The sequence below is a fragment of the Argiope bruennichi genome, chromosome 3, assembly GCF_947563725.1.
Source record: "Argiope bruennichi chromosome 3, qqArgBrue1.1, whole genome shotgun sequence".
In the NCBI taxonomy this organism is placed as follows: Eukaryota; Metazoa; Arthropoda; class Arachnida; order Araneae; family Araneidae; genus Argiope; species Argiope bruennichi.
Genome location: NC_079153.1, coordinates 59,219,649 through 59,239,676, shown reverse-complemented (window position 1 = coordinate 59,239,676; position 20,028 = coordinate 59,219,649). Strand labels below are relative to the sequence as shown.

Sequence of the window (20,028 nt, the reverse complement as noted above, 5' to 3'; positions counted from 1 at the left end):
TTTGTTTTATAATAGATTTAATAAAGGCCGTGTTATAAATGACCAAGAAAAAAGTTATTCATATTTTCCTGATGCATATCTATTGTATTACTTATAACATAAGATAAAATCAAATACAATGTGAAAACTACAATATCATCAAACTGTTTTGAAGAGAAAGTTGTTAATTTTTTAATTAGTTAAAAAAATTGCATTATGAAGATGTTAATCATTTTTTCTTTTGTGTTTACTATTCTTTTTTTATTTATAAAGAGATAAAGGCAGCATAAGTTACAAAAATATATTTATAAAACATGATTATTTTTGGACATGTTTTATGAATGTGTTATGACATTAAGTAATATTCTTAATACATTAGGTAAAGTCAAATATACTGAGCTTAATATCAAATATGCACCATTCTTTAGTTTATAAATCAGTAATAATAATAAAAAAGCAAATTCACATCTAATTCAAAACATCATAGCATGATTCTAGTTTAGTCTTGATTGCTTCAGAATGTTTTTTTTTTTTTTTTTTTTTTTTTTTTAATATGCTATTCTGAGAAAGAATGCTATCTTAAAGACATACATGTTTTAATAAAAACAGTTTTGAAAAATCTTTGTAGTTAAAATTTGGAAAAGGGAACATTTTTTGTTATGTTAAAAGTGAATAATTGTAAGACTTAATGAAGTAATGAATTTCATTTAATTGAGTATTTTTATTACAATAAAAATGTGTTAGAAATTATTTAAAAAGAGTTAGATTGTTGAAATAAAAAAACTCATTTTAAAACATTGTTCAAAGGTTTTTATTCAAAATTATGATTTATTATTATTTAAAGAATATTCACAAATTTTGATTTATCTTATTATTTAAAAGTTTTGTAAGCACCTTTACTACCTAACTTACCATTACATCCCTTACTACCTAAAAATTGCTAAATTTTTTTGTAATTAAACATGATCATCCTATTATTTCATATATATTATTACCTTTAATGTATTCTTTTACTTGAAATCATATTTAATTGTTTTTTAATGCATTTGTGTATCATGATACACATATATCTTATAAACACTGTTCATTTGCATGCTATGAAAGAGTGGTCTTTATGTATTCGTTTTTCAGGAAGAATATTTTAACTTAATTTTCAAGTAAGTTTTCTAATTCATAATAACCTGAATTTATTGGTGGTAAAAGGCTATTTAATATTACTTTGCAATAAGTTAGACTACATAATATTAAATATGCAAAATATATTTCATTTACAATTTGTAACCTACATATGTTACAAAACTTAATTTGTTATATAAATTTTTTCTTATTAAATATCAAATGAAAAATATATTTCATAATGGAGGGAAACTATCCTATTTTAGTGTTCAACTATTTATAACAAAAATTGTTAGCATTATTTAATGTTTAAAATTAATTCATTTTTGAAGTATTCACTCATTAAAAAAAGCCATTAAATTTAAGATATTTTTTAAAGCTTTTTTAATTAAAAAAATTGCCTTATAGGTTTATTGTTGAATTGGCAGCTAAAACTGGTGGTGTCATATTATCCAATGACAATTATAGAGATCTGGTGGATGAGAATGAAGAATTTAAGAGAACTATCAATGAAAGGTTAGTATGGATTTTTTTTTTTTTTTTTTTTTTTTAAGTAAGTAAGTAATAATAATAACTTTATCCCATTATTTAGATCTGCATTTTTAGTAGTAAGTTCTGAATGGATGATATATTTTCAAGTCAAATATTGTGTTAAGCTGATGTTTATTTTATCATACTAATATATTTTATTAATATCATATTCAATAAATATAATATTGATATTTATCATTATAAATTTTGTACAGGTATGGTTTTTAAGAACTCCAGTTTTAATGAGCATATTGATAGATATTTGTAGGGCAGAGTTGTGTGTTAATGAAGATTATACTTTATTTACTCAGTGCTTTTTAAAGTATTATTACTATTAATTTTTCTTTGCTTGACTTGTTTATAATTATATTGTTATGAATATGTGTCATCAATAAAAAGATATTCATATAAAAAATTAATGAAAATGAAATATCAATTTTGAAGTAGCTCTGTAGTGTGTTTTTAAATATATATCTGAAACTAATTTATCTAAAATATGAACTAATATATATATTCTGAGTATAAGTAATTATTAATTTCCCCCCAGTAAAACAGGATTCCCACATACCTTAATTTTTTTCCCCTATACTCGGAGCTCCAGAGAAGTACTTGATTTTTTAGAAGGCTCTTGTCCTTAAAAAATAGGTGGTGTAAGCATCCTTTTTTGTGTGATTTGAGAGAAGAGGAACTTGTGATTTGATTTTGCTTTGAAAATTCAGCACCGAGAAAAAGGGTATTGTTATAGGAACCACATCTATTTCCAATCCAGCAACAGGAGTTAATGTATAATTCATTGTATTCATTGGTTTTTAAAGTGCATAGAGATTTTTTTTATTATTTTTTTTTCGTATAACTCTTTCAAAGCGATATTAAATTTTTTTAGTGAAAAGTTCCCATGCCATTTCTTGCTTAATTTTTTTATTTAAAGTCTGTAATCTTAAGTGTCTGTATATATATCATCTTATGGTTACAAATATTCAACACATCTCTGTAAACAAAGCAGGTCGATTTACATGTTTGGTGTTTGCTGAAAACCAGAGATTGAGATATTGTTCAGCTTTCATAAGCTATTTCACAGCCAAAAATACTTTACTAGAATTTGGTAATTCTGTGAATAAAATGAGTATTTTACCCATCTTAGGAAGGATTTTACCCATGCCAATTTATGGTATCAGTAAATTGGAATTTTTTGGAATATTTGAACGATAGAATGCCAAGAAAATAAACTTTTTAAAAAACATTGTTGAGAATGTGATTATTTGTATCCTATGTTTTTGTCTGCAATTCATTTAATTTTCACATGAGATATTGGCATTCCTTTATTTAGAGTGTATCAAAGATTAACTAGAAGACAGTAGGGCAGTATAAAATTTTCAGAGAGTGAGGATTTCCAAAAAAGTTTTTATAAAACTTCAATGCTAAAGAATGCAGCTCTGCTGAATGAACAGTAAAAAGGTGGAGCTGTCGTTGAGAACATTGAAAATACAAGTTTTCTGGATGATTCCGTATATTAAATTTATTGCAAAGTATAGCAATGGTTTGATGTTACCTGGCAAATTGAGTTTTTCTAGTGATTGACAAGAATACTAGGTTTTTTTTTTTTTATCATTCTGCTAGAGAGGCTGTTCACTTTTCTCTTTTTTGACACTGGTTATAAAAGCAGGATGTTTTTGATGGCGGAACAATTATAAATGGCATTTTCAAGTATGATTTTTCAAACAAAGATTCATATTCCAATTTCAGTAATATTAGTAGGGTTTCAGTAAGGACAAAATCTTAAATCTTATTAATGAGAAAAAAATTCAGGAAAACAATTAAGAAATCTGAAACATAAGAATGTTGGGACTTGGTATATAACTTCATTTTTGGATTTTTAAATGTCTTTTGTCAACTATGTATTTATCTGGAGTATGAGTGGTTTAGATCTTAGAAGAATGGACAAAAAAAGCCTGTTTTTGCAACAACCCTTTTTACATTTGTGAATTGCCAGCAAATATAAGAAAAAGAATGGGGTATTGTTTTAGTGGAATTTAACACTTTTTTTAATGATTTTGTTTCTTTTTTAATTATTCTGTTGGATTTGAGAAATTTAAAGTATCTAAGAATCAAATTGATAAATTTTCATCAAAATAGATAAAAAAAATCTTAACAAATTATGGGCTGTAATGAAAAATCGAATGATACTATCCCACAACTTGGCTCTAGATAAATGGAGTTTCTCCTTAAATAAAAATATTCAAGTTCAGGAATGAACATGCTATGAGAACCTGAAGGGGAAAAAAAAAAAAAAGGAACATATTGCAAAACTTTTGGTTTAGATGAATTAAAAAAATAAATATATATGGCAGAATAAAGGGCTTTCAAATCACAAAGGAATTTGCATTAAATGTAAATAAATAAGTACTGACTCTAAATATTTCAAAAGTTTTGACAAGCAGAGTTTACAATATCAAATGATGAAAAGTATAAGAAAGGTAAATACAATTCATATAGCTTATCTAAAGAATGGAAATTTGAAAAGCGAGAAGTCTGCAAGCAAACAAGCTCAGAAAGCAATAAAGGACAAAAATTTTCAGTGCTTCAGCTAGAGTGCAAGTGTATAAAGTGAAGGGAAATGTCAGTTGTTATGTGTGTGAAATTAGCATCTAGTTTTATCATGTGTCTGCAAATAGTATGGGCACATTCCATTGCAATCTTGAAATTCATTATGAACTTTTTAGTTTTCTTTATTAACTGCAAGATGAACATAGAATTCTTTTATGCTTTTCACTTTAACATTTAAAAGTAATGAGCAAGAAAAATCAGTGAAAATGTTCAATTAAATTTGCATGATCCTTGATTTTTTTTTTTTTTTTTTTTTTTTTCTCATTCAATAGTTGTGTGAACCCTATAAGTGATTTTATAGTTTGCATTTCAGAAGTAATGTGATTTCTTCTTTTTAAATAAATAAAAAAAAGATCCTAGGCAATTTACATTAAAATGGGGAAAGTCAATGAAATGCTTTGTAGCTTTTAGCACATTTTTATGTTTCACTTTATTATTCAGTATTTATACATTAAAGAAATTTTCTGAAATGAAAATTGTTATGTATTTGGTGTGAAATTAAGTATGGCTAAAATAATTTCAGTAAAATATGAAACTTATTTAATTCGGAGCTTTATATTAGATGCATATATAAATGTGTGTATTTTGATGCGTAAGTAGAACATGATTGACTATTATTAAAGCATCTTTATTGTTTCCCCTTCATTATCAGTCACCATTTCATCTTTTAGATAGTTTTAAAGTTCTTTGTGATTAACTGTGACTAAGAATTTGAATAGTATGTTAAGAGCATTTCCTAACTGCAAGGAGGAAAGTGTGGTAACACTTAACTTTTTCATTTTGAATAAGGAATATTTCCAAAATGTAACTGAACTAAAATTTTTTTGAAGCAAACAATTTTCACATCAATAAAATATTAACATTTGTTAATGAAATTTTCTAAAATTAGACCAGAAATTAAAATCCATTTAACTCCATATATAATTAAGACTTTAAAAAAAAACTGTTACTTTAAGTATTAGATAAAGTATTAATTTAGAAATGGTATTGCATTGAATTTATTGCATGCACTCATGCATATAGTCGTACTGCCATCTTTTATTTTACAAAATCTGTGCATGTAAAAAAAAAAGGTGTGTGTGTGGGAGGAGGGGGGGAACTGCTTAAAGTTTTTTTCTTCCAGCCATACTTTTATTCAGGCATAATATTGACATTAGTATTGTAAAAAAAAGCTTAGTTTGGCTGTTTTTTTAACTATTTCTTTATTACTATTTTGTTATTTAATATGTTTATGTATTCATGAGTACATACACACTAATGTATATCTTCTATTAAATCAAAAAGATTAAAACATTCATTTTTTTTTATATATATATCATATTGTAAAATATTGTGTTTGCTTATAATTGGCATCAAGAATTGATTTTATTTCAAACTGTTTTTCTTTTTGTACTTTAGTATTCTACTGTTATATTTATATATTTTTTATTATTCTATTGGTAACATTTGATGCTCAGAGTTAAGAAGATATAGGTTTGTACCTGTTGTCTTCTTCTTAGAGCTAACATTATCATTACTAATGAAACTGTGCTTCAGTGCACTCACACACCTCAAAATTTCTATCGGGTCTTATGAAAAGTCATGATGCATTTTGTTTTCTTAGAACACATGGCAATGGTTTATCATCAAATTGCATAATATTGCTATATTTTTACTTTCATAGAGGGAAGAACATATATCAGACTTGTAAAAAACAATGTGAAATTTAAAATGAGAATTGTATGAAATGTTGTCAAGATAATTTTAATCTGAATTTTCCTTCTTGATGTGGAAGACTCACTATGTCAAAATAAATCAATTAGTTGAGTCAAACATTTGTTTTGTAATGCGAGATATTCCAACATCATTTGACACCTATCATTCAAATGTCCATGATGAAATGAAGAAACTGGGAGTTCCATATTTAGGTTTTTTAGTAACTCAAAGATATTCATTTGATAACTTATATAAATATTTGTAATATGCATTTTATAAGACAGGAAATTTGAATGTTGTGTTTATTGACTATTGTGCAGAAGTATTCCTAGCTCTCTAGGGGGGAAGAGAGGGGCATCACAATAATAGAAAATCAGACTTGAGGTTTGATTTATGGATAAAAAATTGTTTGAATTTGGAGAAGGTATATTGTTACTTCTTCTATGCTTGATCAACTTTATATCTTTGAGCTTTTATTTTTGTATGGTACATTGTTTCAAGAACCCTCTCAGACCGAGTTTACCTATCTGGGTGTAAAGCTCTAAATAGGCTAGAGGAGCAAGAGAGATGCTATACTCTGTTCCACCCTCACTTGGCAGTAGAGTATATTCTAGGCATGCCGAATCACAGTCGTTGCAGGGGAACTGGGTTACTTTAAACTACAAAGTTACTAGAAATGCAAATCACTGGCAAAACTTAATCTCGCAAATTTTTCACCAAATAGTAAATATTTATTAACTTCATTATCATTTTATATCAGAGAATTAAATTTTTTCCTTATTTTGTTCAATATTATTGATACATTATTTTATTAAATCACTAAAATTATTTCATTTCGTTTCATCGTTTTTCAAACGAAAACCCCAAATCTCTCAATATTCTGTAAAGCATAGTCCGGCTAATGTTTTTCGAAAAGATATATGTATCATTGTTCACATCTTTTAAAACTTTATCTAATGTTGGAATCTCATTTCTCCAAAAAAATGCAAGGATTTTTCGTCAAATACATGATAATGTAAAGTCATCATATTTTACAAGACTTGATTGTTTACCTACTGAGCCTGGTCATTTCTTTCTATGGGTACTTAAAGGACTGGATGCCTTTATTTCTTTTTTCAAACTGAAATTGTTCTTTGCGAAACAACTGTAAGATGCGAAATTTTATCAACGATTTGGTTGATAGAATCTTGAGGGTTTTCTTCTCTGAGTCAAGTGTAAACATTTAATATGTTTCTGCGTACTGCACTTTTTGTTGTTTCAATCGTCTTGAAGGTGTGTACAGCACAATCGGTGATAACACTTTTTTAGACATTTTAGCAGTGAATAGAAATAACGAATTGAATAAATATTCAACAATCGAAACTAATAACTATTAACGTGTTTAACAGTATCAAAAATACTGTTAAACACATAAAGCGAGAATAAAAGAGTGTGAGTTGTGATAATAACAGTTGCGAACTGAATGAAACAAAGTTGGTGCAAACGTACAAGAAAAATGCGCCAAATATTTGACCTTGAAGACCGGTTCTAGCCAAAGTGGAATTCATTGTCAATCGTTTGGTTTTATTCGTTCGCTTTGTTTACAAAATACTTAACAGATAAGCACTTCTAACTTGAGAATGATTTTAAATACATATTGATAAAAAAAGGATTTCTGTGATTTATGATATTTTTTGATATTCTGCGCATTTTAGCTATTTTAAAGTCAAAATTGATGGGGAACTCTTTCCCAACGCGGAGAGTCACATTTCCTGCCTTTTACAATACTGTCAAGTTAGGGTGAAATAGAATATAACATATTTTATTTAGATAGAACTATGAATAAGCTAATCTTTTTTAGTTTTTCTGATTAAGATAAAAATTAAAATTGACTTAAAATTAATTGAAAGATAGCAAGATTTAATTAAACTTGCATTATATTTGTTTTTTAATATAAATAGCATTTGTAAAACAAAAGATGTTATCATGACTTTTTTGAGAACCCAATAGGATTTCTCATGTTTTGTGACAAAATTTTGTGCCACAAAACATAAGAGGAATAAATTGAGATGTTGCTATCAGTCAAAGCTTTCCTGCTTTCATTGATGGCTAGTTGATTTCATGCCCACTAGAGTGAATTTATGTCATTTTGATGAAATATCACTCTTGGGGCAAATAAATAAAGATGGAATGTCTTATAAATATCGTTAAGGCGCACTGGTGTATCCTGAATTCTTAAGGAGTTCAGAGGCTCTCTGTTATTTATATAAGCAGTGGGCTGACACTCAAAAGTGGGCCTTAAAAAGTTTGAATGCCAACTTGATTTGATTTTGTAATGCAAATGTAATTTTGTGTATTTAATGGCTTCTCTGTTTTCAAAGCTATCTATTAATCTTCCCTGATGTTTTCTTCATATTTAGTTTCCATTTGGTTAAACCAAAATTATTCTTTCTATTCTTTAAAAATAGTTCTTCAACCCTCTTGCTGCATAATTTTATTATCAAAATAGGCCCAAAAATCGAGAAACATTTCCTTCCAGACATCTTTGAGCTTTGAAAAGAGCATGTATCATGCTGTAAAACATACTTGTATATTTCGTAGAAGCATGGACAACTAACACTTCTGTGAACCCAGATCTGAATGAAACCAGAAAAGCTGATACGAAACTATGAATGGGAAAAGAGAAATGCATCCCCACTGAAATCGCTGGTTGCCCAAATTTTGCTACTTCTATGTTGCCTGTGGCAATTGCTCGATATGCAGCGAGAGGGTTAATGTTATGAAGATTTAACAGCATATCAGAGCATATATTTATTTTCTTTGAAAATATATTATTCAAAACTTTTGTGTTAATAAATCAAAATAATTGATTCTTTAAAGTACTGAAATGTCGTCACGATAAATACTAATTCAAATAACTGATGAAGTATGTAAACTGTGTGCTTGTGTTACTAATGTGAATGTGGTATCTGGGTATTATAAAATGATAATTGCTATGTACTGTGATGCATCCACAACAGTAGCTAGTGCTCATTCTCGAAAACTGTGGGTGTATCACCAAAAGTATAATTACAATGTTTTAAAGTGTAACCAATTTGTAAAAGCAACGTAAGTAATAAGTTCTTGTACAGCCTGAAATATTCAAAAACTGTGCAAAATGCTGTCATTTCTTTAAATATTTTTTTTTTTTTTTTCCCATTAAGAGAAATTAGATTTTAAAAAAAATTACAAATGCAATAATTTAAATCAGTAAATATCATCTGATGTTGTAGAAGGGAGGGGGGTTGCTGTTGTATTTAGGAATAATTTTTAGAGATTTTAATTATTAGAACTGATTTTTTTTAAATTTATTTTCATTGAGTATGAATTTACAGATTAAAAAGTGCATCTGTAAATAAGACCCCTCTATTTAAATTTATAAATATAAAATTAATGTATCTTTTAAAATAAATGAAATAAATCATGACAAAGAAAACTATTTCAATTGATGGATGGTTAAAATTTTGTTCTATTTGTTACTTAAATACACTTTCAGTTGAGCCTTCTCATGGACGGTTTCTTGAAGAATTTTTTTATATGGTTAATTAAGAACAAAAGTAATGTTTGCTGTAATGAAGAGCATTTTGCTTTGGTTTTTTGGATATTTTGTGTTCTTCCACATTTTTTTATTATTTAAGTTTCTGATCGCATCTAATTTAATTTTTGAATTTAAATATGAACTATGAAACTTGTCACTGCTGAGAATTGCAAGATACCTCATTGTATAAAAAAAATTTCCTTTTTGATATTCCTAGATATAAAATTCATTATTTTATTTTTGCTTTACTTATTATTTGAGGAGAGAAGGATTAAAGTATTTATCCTGTATATCTTATAAAATATTTTAATGAAGTACAGATTGCAGTTTCTTCAAATAGAGAATAGTTTTAATTGATGCTTTCAGTTGTTTCTTAGTTTTGGTATTGAATGGCATATTATTTAAAATATATTCTGACTGTAATGGAAGATTATTTCCTTGTACCTTTTTTTGAAATTTTATTTATTTTTGTAAAAAAGTTAATTGCAATTTTTTTTAAAAATAAGAAGATTGGAACATTTTTTATTAGTTATTTATTTTTGTAACAGATTTAATAAATTTTATAAAGGTAAGTTTTCTTATTGTTTCAGAGTAGAAGTAGTATTAAAAAGAGGAGAATATTTTAACTAAAACAATTATCATAAAAAAACACCCATAACAAAGAATTTTAAATCTGATATGACACATTTTTGTAAAAGCGCAAATTTTAGTGTTTTCGGAGTCGATTTTGGTCATTATTGAGATTAATTTTCTTTCATGTAATATTTTTTTATTTTTAAACACTTTTTTAAATAAATTTATTCATTTTTTTGTTAAATTGATCATTTTTATTTTATTTCTTGATATTTATATTTAGCACAATTCATTATTATCACGAAATTCTTTATTCATTATTTTATGAAGTTTTATTCTTTTTCCTGTTCTGAGATTGTGTCATGTCTATAAAAATGCATGCCTTGAAAAAAATTTTTTTTTAAAAAGTTGTATTTATTTAAAAAAAAAAAAAAAAGAAAGAAGGAAATTTTGAAAGTTGACTGTTTTGAAAGAGAACTGTATTTATTTAATACACTATTTTTTTAATGATCATTTTGATTTTGTTTATGCAAAGCATGCTCCTTTCTTTCTGCTAGTGTTTTAATTTATAATTTTACATGCTCATTCATGCATGCAATGCTATTTTTGCTCATTCTTTTGTTTTCCAGTGTTCTATTCATTCATATTTTTTTACATAGCATTTATAGTTTTTATGTGAATTCCATTTTTTAAGTCATATCGAGTGATAACTAGCAAAAAAATTTGATTATTATTTAAATATTACTATTTATTAAAATCACTTTTTTTAAAATCATTTCTTTCTTAAATGAATTATCATTATCATTCTTGTTTTTAATTGAAAAATAATTCTCTTAAAAAGTTTAATTTTCATAGAGCTGGTTTCAAGTGATATTTTCCCCCTTATTCTGAAAAAAACTATATACTTCAGTATTTTTGTTTTTTTGTACTGTTACTGAAATGTTAGCAATAATCATCATTTGTGATATGATTTAACTGAAAGAACACAAAATGTATATTATTTCATTATATTATGTTTTCTTAGCAAATTTAGTCAGACTTGTTTTAGCTCATAATTTATGGAATGAATATCACATAATATGTAGTAAATACTTTTCCACAGCTACCAGAAATGCACTTATTATAAAGAAGTTTGAATTTTGTTAATGGAACTTTTTATCACAAGCTTTTCAAATAATTAGATTGTTTTTTGTTTTTTTTTTTGAATTTTTTTTCTAAAACTATAGAATTTTCAGCTCCAATTCTTAAGATTTGATCTCTTTTATCATAACATAACTGAAAATACGATTGATATTTGGTTATAATACTTATTTCTCATTACAAAATTGTATATTTTTTTGTCTTGTAAAATATGTGATCTAAAATGCAGTCATAAAATTTTATTTAAATTAAAAAATATTAATTTATGCATATAGTTTGCAAATTTATATTTTAATTCTAGTTAAAATAAAATTGTTAGCAATATTATATATAGTTTTTAAAATTGTCAAATTATTAGTACTATTATAACATCATTTATTGATACCATTTGTAATTATTTGAAGAGTTTTTATGAAATTACGGTAAATTTTCCATTCTATGTAATGTCACTTATTCATAAAAAATTTAGAAGTCACTTCTTATACCAATTTAAGTTTTGAAATCTTTCTTTGTGAGAATGTGTTTTAAGTATGCATTTATTTCATGCAAGATTTTTTTTTGTTATCATTTTTCTGTTCCCTTTGTGAAAATTATTTTTAATGTTCAAGTAAACAAATTTCTTTACATATCCTGAATATTCTTCTCTGCTACTATTGAAATTATAACTAATAGTTTAAGAATTGGTGGACTCTTTTGAATGTTTTGTGTAGTTCTATTATTACTCTTGTCATTTTAATGATAACTTCTGTAGAAATTGCTTTTATTTACTCGATACTAATGAATTGTTGACATTATTTGCTATTCATTTTTCATTCTCCAATTGATTCATCACATTTCTCACTTACTTTATTCTATGTGAAGATTTTTTTTTGAGCAATAATTATCTGTTATTTTCTAAGAATTTTTACTATACCTTTATATATATATATATATATATATATATATATATAACCAATCTAAAGTAAGAAAAAGTTTGAAAACGAAACTAAAATGAAAACGAAACAAAACAGTTTCGAAATCGCAACTAAAATTTATTATCTATTTAAACTAAAACCAAAAAGGAACTTCATAGTATTTAGAGAGCGCAATTGCAGCTACTTCTAAAACACAGATGAATTTATACAAAAGTATTAGAATCAAGTTAATAGGAAAAACAAAATCAAATAAAAATTAAACCAAAAAAATTATTAAAAAATATTAAAAAAGAATCCGGCCTGAAGACTTTTTCAAGGGTCACCCTCAGGCAGGGATTCAAATAAAGGGATTTTTTCTGTGAGGACATACAGACATTAAGTCTAATAATGATTCCTCGTGACCCGAAAATCCCCCGAAATTATGCTCAAGAGATATACCATTTTAACAGAAAGGAAATACAAAATAACAAATTAGAAAAAAACCACAAAGTAAAAATACAATGAAAACAATAACAATAAAAACAAAAACAGCATTAAAATTAAAATTAAAATTAAAAACAAAAAGGCCAGAACATACCTTCCAACAGTGAATGAAACTTTAAACAATCGATTGTGATTTCCTGTTTTTGAAAGTTAACGGTTAAATTATGTAAACAGAGGTAGGCACCCAGCGCCATCTATTGAGTGATCCAATATGCAAGTAAATTTCTATTTTTATTTAAGCCAAAAGATTAATCCCAAACCATACCTTGTTTAATTAAAAAATTGACATTACAGTAATTTCTAGGAAAATCATTTTTAATTAAATTTTTAAGGAGGATATTTGATGCTTCAATATAAGAATTTTTATTATTGCAAACCCTTTTGATCCTGTTAACTTGTGAGAAAATTAGATTTTTGAAAATTTTAGAGTTTAGATTGGAATGGTAGTTACATAGTTTTGTTATTTTAAAGTTGAAATCATCCCTTTTATCGTATATACCAACTATTGTTTTATCATTAGCAATTTCGATTTTTAAATCCAGAAAGGTAGCCTCAAGTTGATTTATATTTGTATCTTTTAGAATTAAATCTTTTGGATAGCAATTAGTAATAATATTAGTATTGTCGAAGTTAATCAAAAGTAGGTCATCAATATATCTCCACCCGTTTATTAAATTATATTTAATTATTTTTTTCTCATAGTAATGCAGGAAAATATTAGCTAAAGCACTTGAGAAAGCTGTCCCCATTGGAATGCCCTTGACTTGTTTATAAAAATTAATACCATTAAACACGTAATTTTCAGTAATATTAAAATTACATAACTCAAGCCAGTTATTTTTAGGAATGATATTTTCATTTAAATATTCGTCATATATAAAAGTGCAGACCTTTATTAATTTTTCATGAGGTAGATTAGTGTATAAATTTTCGAAATCAAAAGTATTAAGTTTATTAATGTTGTTATCTTTAAGAAAATCCAATACTTCTTTGTTACTAGAAATAATAAAGTTGTCTTCATTTTTTATTTTGTCCAGGATAATTTTTAAGTATTTAAAGAAATGTTTACCCGTATAGTAATTATAACTACCAGTGCTACAGGTTACGAATCTGAATTTTAATGGATTTTTATGAAATTTAACTGTTGGGAATAAATAAGGATAGTTAAGAGAGCAAGTCTTAGTTTTGGTTTTTTTTGCAAAAGCAAGCATTCTTTTATCTAATTCCTTTTTTCCGGTGTTCTTTAACATATAAGTTGCATTAGAGTTATATTCATTAATTAAAAGTTCTTTATAATAATATTTACAAATTAAACAGAAATTATTTGCTGATTTATCTATTACTGTAATAACAAATTTTTCTTTTAAATTTTTTATTTCATTTTTTAATGTTTTACTAAAATAAATCCCACGTTCTTTAGATCTGTCAAAATCAGTATTCAATTTTATTTTAATTTCCTTTAAAATTCTCACTTTCCATTCCCCGAAACCTTCCGCAGGCCAGTGGTATTTTCTAGATAATTTGGCAATAAAAACATCCAAATCATTACCAATAGAAATCAAAATTTTGTTATGGTTTATTTTTTCTCTTAATCTAAATTTTGTTCCTCTTCCCATCAAATCTCTTAAAGAGTTGGATTCAATAATTTTTAAATTACCTGTAATAATATGACCTTTATCAATATCTATAAAATCTTTATATTTTTCCTTGTTACAGTAACAATCTGTTTTATTTATTTTATCTAAATTTTTGCTATAGTAATTATAATTACAAATTTTTTTCTTTAAAGTTGAAGTGTAACTAAACGCTATTGATACATTAGTTTTATCTGCAAGAGGAAAAAATATATTATTATTATGTATAATTTTGGGTAATTTTAGATATTCGAAGTAAATATCCAAGAATTTAATCACACAGTATTCTTTGTAAACATTATTTTTATTATTAAAAAGTAAATCGTTTTTTCCAATGTTAAGTTTACATTTAATAAGATCTAGAATAATACATTTAGTGTACGAATTTTTAAACTCTAATTCCCCGAATTTATTATTTAAAAACCATTTCATTTTATTATTTCTAAGACCAAAAATGTATTTCCTAATTCTGTGAATGTTTTCACTATTGTGTTCCAGATTACAGTAATTTTGAAATTCCTCAAATATAATTTGAAAATTGCCTCCTTTCCCTTTACCTCTTTTAAATCTTTTAGAAAAGTTATCTTTATTTAGAAAATTTTTAAAAATGTTAAATTTGTTATAAATGCAATTATTGTTTAAATCTGCATAACCTTCCCCATTTAATTTACTATTGAGACCATAAGGAAATAAAGTTTTCAGGTTGCAAATATAAATGTTTTCCAGATCTAATCTTTTGTTTAATTCGTTAATATTGTCTTCTAGAATGTAGATATTAATATTGTTAAAGTTATGGTTTTGAAAATGCTCCAGTTCGAAGTCAGTGGTCCTATTTTTTATGAAGTTTTTTATATCGGATCTGTGATTGTTAATTCTTAAATTAAGCTCGGTGCTAGTTTGGCCAATATATTTTAAATTACATTCTGAACAATTAAGGAGATAAATCAAATTTTTGTTTTTACAGAATGTTTGTAATTTTGAGTTTTCATTTTTGATCTGTTCCTTATCTGCCAAAGGACATGTCCTACACTTTCCGTTTCCACAAATTTTATATTTTTTTGTATTTTTAAGATTTTTTAAACAAAACAATTGTGTCGGTAATTTTTTCTCCGTGAATGCTCCTGACACAAAGCTATCCACAGTGCCCCTTGGTAGAGCGCGCGACGGGCCATGCGCTATGATAAATTCGTTATTAACTTTTTGCATAGTTTAATTTATTTATTAAAATGAAAATATATCTCTTAAACGCCAAAAACAAGGAATTCTCGAAAAAGTAAAATCAGGAAAAATGATCTGAAAATTCTTAAATTTTTTAGGCAATACACCAAAAAACCTATTGAACCCCCCACCACCACCAAAAAAAACTATTAAAAATATTTTATTTAAAAATTTTGCAGTTCGTGGAACAGCGCACCTGCAGCTAAATTCCAACCAAATGCAAGAACGAGTAACCAATCTAAAGTAAGAAAAAGTTTGAAAACGAAACTAAAATGAAAACGAAACAAAACAGTTTCGAAATCGCAACTAAAATTTATTATCTATTTAAACTAAAACCAAAAAGGAACTTCATAGTATTTAGAGAGCGCAATTGCAGCTACTTCTAAAACACAGATGAATTTATACAAAAGTATTAGAATCAAGTTAATAGGAAAAACAAAATCAAATAAAAATTAAACCAAAAAAATTATTAAAAAATATTAAAAAAGAATCCGGCCTGAAGACTTTTTCAAGGGTCACCCTCAGGCAGGGATTCAAATAAAGGGATTTTTTCTGTGAGGACATACAGACATTAAGTCTAATAATGATTCCTCGTGACCCGAAAATCCCCCGAAATTATGCTCAAGAGATATACCATTTTAACAGAAAGGAAATACAAAATAACAAATTAGAAAAAAACCACAAAGTAAAAATACAATGAAAACAATAACAATAAAAACAAAAACAGCATTAAAATTAAAATTAAAATTAAAAACAAAAAGGCCAGAACATACCTTCCAACAGTGAATGAAACTTTAAACAATCGATTGTGATTTCCTGTTTTTGAAAGTTAACGGTTAAATTATGTAAACAGAGGTAGGCACCCAGCGCCATCTATTGAGTGATCCAATATGCAAGTAAATTTCTATTTTTATTTAAGCCAAAAGATTAATCCCAAACCATACCTTGTTTAATTAAAAAATTGACATTACAGTAATTTCTAGGAAAATCATTTTTAATTAAATTTTTAAGGAGGATATTTGATGCTTCAATATAAGAATTTTTATTATTGCAAACCCTTTTGATCCTGTTAACTTGTGAGAAAATTAGATTTTTGAAAATTTTAGAGTTTAGATTGGAATGGTAGTTACATAGTTTTGTTATTTTAAAGTTGAAATCATCCCTTTTATCGTATATACCAACTATTGTTTTATCATTAGCAATTTCGATTTTTAAATCCAGAAAGGTAGCCTCAAGTTGATTTATATTTGTATCTTTTAGAATTAAATCTTTTGGATAGCAATTAGTAATAATATTAGTATTGTCGAAGTTAATCAATAAGTAAGAAAAAGTTTGAAAACGAAACTAAAATGAAAACGAAACAAAACAGTTTCGAAATCGCAACTAAAATTTATTATCTATTTAAACTAAAACCAAAAAGGAACTTCATAGTATTTTTGATTAACTTCGACAATACTAATATTATTACTAATTGCTATCCAAAAGATTTAATTCTAAAAGATACAAATATAAATCAACTTGAGGCTACCTTTCTGGATTTAAAAATCGAAATTGCTAATGATAAAACAATAGTTGGTATATACGATAAAAGGGATGATTTCAACTTTAAAATAACAAAACTATGTAACTACCATTCCAATCTAAACTCTAAAATTTTCAAAAATCTAATTTTCTCACAAGTTAACAGGATCAAAAGGGTTTGCAATAATAAAAATTCTTATATTGAAGCATCAAATATCCTCCTTAAAAATTTAATTAAAAATGATTTTCCTAGAAATTACTGTAATGTCAATTTTTTAATTAAACAAGGTATGGTTTGGGATTAATCTTTTGGCTTAAATAAAAATAGAAATTTACTTGCATATTGGATCACTCAATAGATGGCGCTGGGTGCCTACCTCTGTTTACATAATTTAACCGTTAACTTTCAAAAACAGGAAATCACAATCGATTGTTTAAAGTTTCATTCACTGTTGGAAGGTATGTTCTGGCCTTTTTGTTTTTAATTTTAATTTTAATTTTAATGCTGTTTTTGTTTTTATTGTTATTGTTTTCATTGTATTTTTACTTTGTGGTTTTTTTCTAATTTGTTATTTTGTATTTCCTTTCTGTTAAAATGGTATATCTCTTGAGCATAATTTCGGGGGATTTTCGGGTCACGAGGAATCATTATTAGACTTAATGTCTGTATGTCCTCACAGAAAAAATCCCTTTATTTGAATCCCTGCCTGAGGGTGACCCTTGAAAAAGTCTTCAGGCCGGATTCTTTTTTAATATTTTTTAATAATTTTTTTGGTTTAATTTTTATTTGATTTTGTTTTTCCTATTAACTTGATTCTAATACTTTTGTATAAATTCATCTGTGTTTTAGAAGTAGCTGCAATTGCGCTCTCTAAATACTATGAAGTTCCTTTTTGGTTTTAGTTTAAATAGATAATAAATTTTAGTTGCGATTTCGAAACTGTTTTGTTTCGTTTTCATTTTAGTTTCGTTTTCAAACTTTTTCTTACTTTAGATTGGTTACTCGTTCTTGCATTTGGTTGGAATTTAGCTGCAGGTGCGCTGTTCCACGAACTGCAAAATTTTTAAATAAAATATTTTTAATAGTTTTTTTTTTGGTGGTGGTGGGGGGTTCAATAGGTTTTTTGGTGTATTGCCTAAAAAATTTAAGAATTTTCAGATCATTTTTCCTGATTTTACTTTTTCGAGAATTCCTTGTTTTTGGCGTTTAAGAGATATATTTTCATTTTAATAAATAAATTAAACTATGCAAAAAGTTAATAACGAATTTATCATAGCGCATGGCCCGTCGCGCGCTCTACCAAGGGGCACTGTGGATAGCTTTGTGTCAGGAGCATTCACGGAGAAAAAATTACCGACACAATTGTTTTGTTTAAAAAATCTTAAAAATACAAAAAAATATAAAATTTGTGGAAACGGAAAGTGTAGGACATGTCCTTTGGCAGATAAGGAACAGATCAAAAATGAAAACTCAAAATTACAAACATTCTGTAAAAACAAAAATTTGATTTATCTCCTTAATTGTTCAGAATGTAATTTAAAATATATTGGCCAAACTAGCACCGAGCTTAATTTAAGAATTAACAATCACAGATCCGATATAAAAAACTTCATAAAAAATAGGACCACTGACTTCGAACTGGAGCATTTTCAAAACCATAACTTTAACAATATTAATATCTACATTCTAGAAGACAATATTAACGAATTAAACAAAAGATTAGATCTGGAAAACATTTATATTTGCAACCTGAAAACTTTATTTCCTTATGGTCTCAATAGTAAATTAAATGGGGAAGGTTATGCAGATTTAAACAATAATTGCATTTATAACAAATTTAACATTTTTAAAAATTTTCTAAATAAAGATAACTTTTCTAAAAGATTTAAAAGAGGTAAAGGGAAAGGAGGCAATTTTCAAATTATATTTGAGGAATTTCAAAATTACTGTAATCTGGAACACAATAGTGAAAACATTCACAGAATTAGGAAATACATTTTTGGTCTTAGAAATAATAAAATGAAATGGTTTTTAAATAATAAATTCGGGGAATTAGAGTTTAAAAATTCGTACACTAAATGTATTATTCTAGATCTTATTAAATGTAAACTTAACATTGGAAAAAACGATTTACTTTTTAATAATAAAAATAATGTTTACAAAGAATACTGTGTGATTAAATTCTTGGATATTTACTTCGAATATCTAAAATTACCCAAAATTATACATAATAATAATATATTTTTTCCTCTTGCAGATAAAACTAATGTATCAATAGCGTTTAGTTACACTTCAACTTTAAAGAAAAAAATTTGTAATTATAATTACTATAGCAAAAATTTAGATAAAATAAATAAAACAGATTGTTACTGTAACAAGGAAAAATATAAAGATTTTATAGATATTGATAAAGGTCATATTATTACAGGTAATTTAAAAATTATTGAATCCAACTCTTTAAGAGATTTGATGGGAAGAGGAACAAAATTTAGATTAAGAGAAAAAATAAACCATAACAAAATTTTGATTTCTATTGGTAATGATTTGGATGTTTTTATTGCCAAATTATCTAGAAAATACCACTGGCCTGCGGAAGGTTTCGGGGAATGGAAAGTGAGAATTTTAAAGGAAATTAAAATAAAATTGAATACTGATTTTGACAGATCTAAAGAACGTGGGATTTATTTTAGTAAAACATTAAAAAATGAAATAAAAAATTTAAAAGAAAAATTTGTTATTACAGTAATAGATAAATCAGCAAATAATTTCTGTTTAATTTGTAAATATTATTATAAAGAACTTTTAATTAATGAATATAACTCTAATGCAACTTATATGTTAAAGAACACCGGAAAAAAGGAATTAGATAAAAGAATGCTTGCTTTTGCAAAAAAAACCAAAACTAAGACTTGCTCTCTTAACTATCCTTATTTATTCCCAACAGTTAAATTTCATAAAAATCCATTAAAATTCAGATTCGTAACCTGTAGCACTGGTAGTTATAATTACTATACGGGTAAACATTTCTTTAAATACTTAAAAATTATCCTGGACAAAATAAAA

The 20,028-nt window shown here is 26.1% G+C and overlaps 1 protein-coding gene across 2 annotated transcripts in view; it reads left to right on the top strand.

The window, feature by feature from the left end:
• The window catches only part of LOC129963954 (NEDD4-binding protein 1-like), a 40,287-nt gene that overhangs the window by 13,091 nt on the left and 7,168 nt on the right, over window positions 1-20,028 (top strand). For both annotated transcript variants that reach the window (XM_056078580.1, XM_056078579.1), the window contains exon 5: window positions 1,504-1,611. In XM_056078580.1, the coding sequence (XP_055934555.1) occupies window positions 1,504-1,611 (108 nt within the window). The remainder of the gene's footprint in view (window positions 1-1,503; window positions 1,612-20,028) is intronic.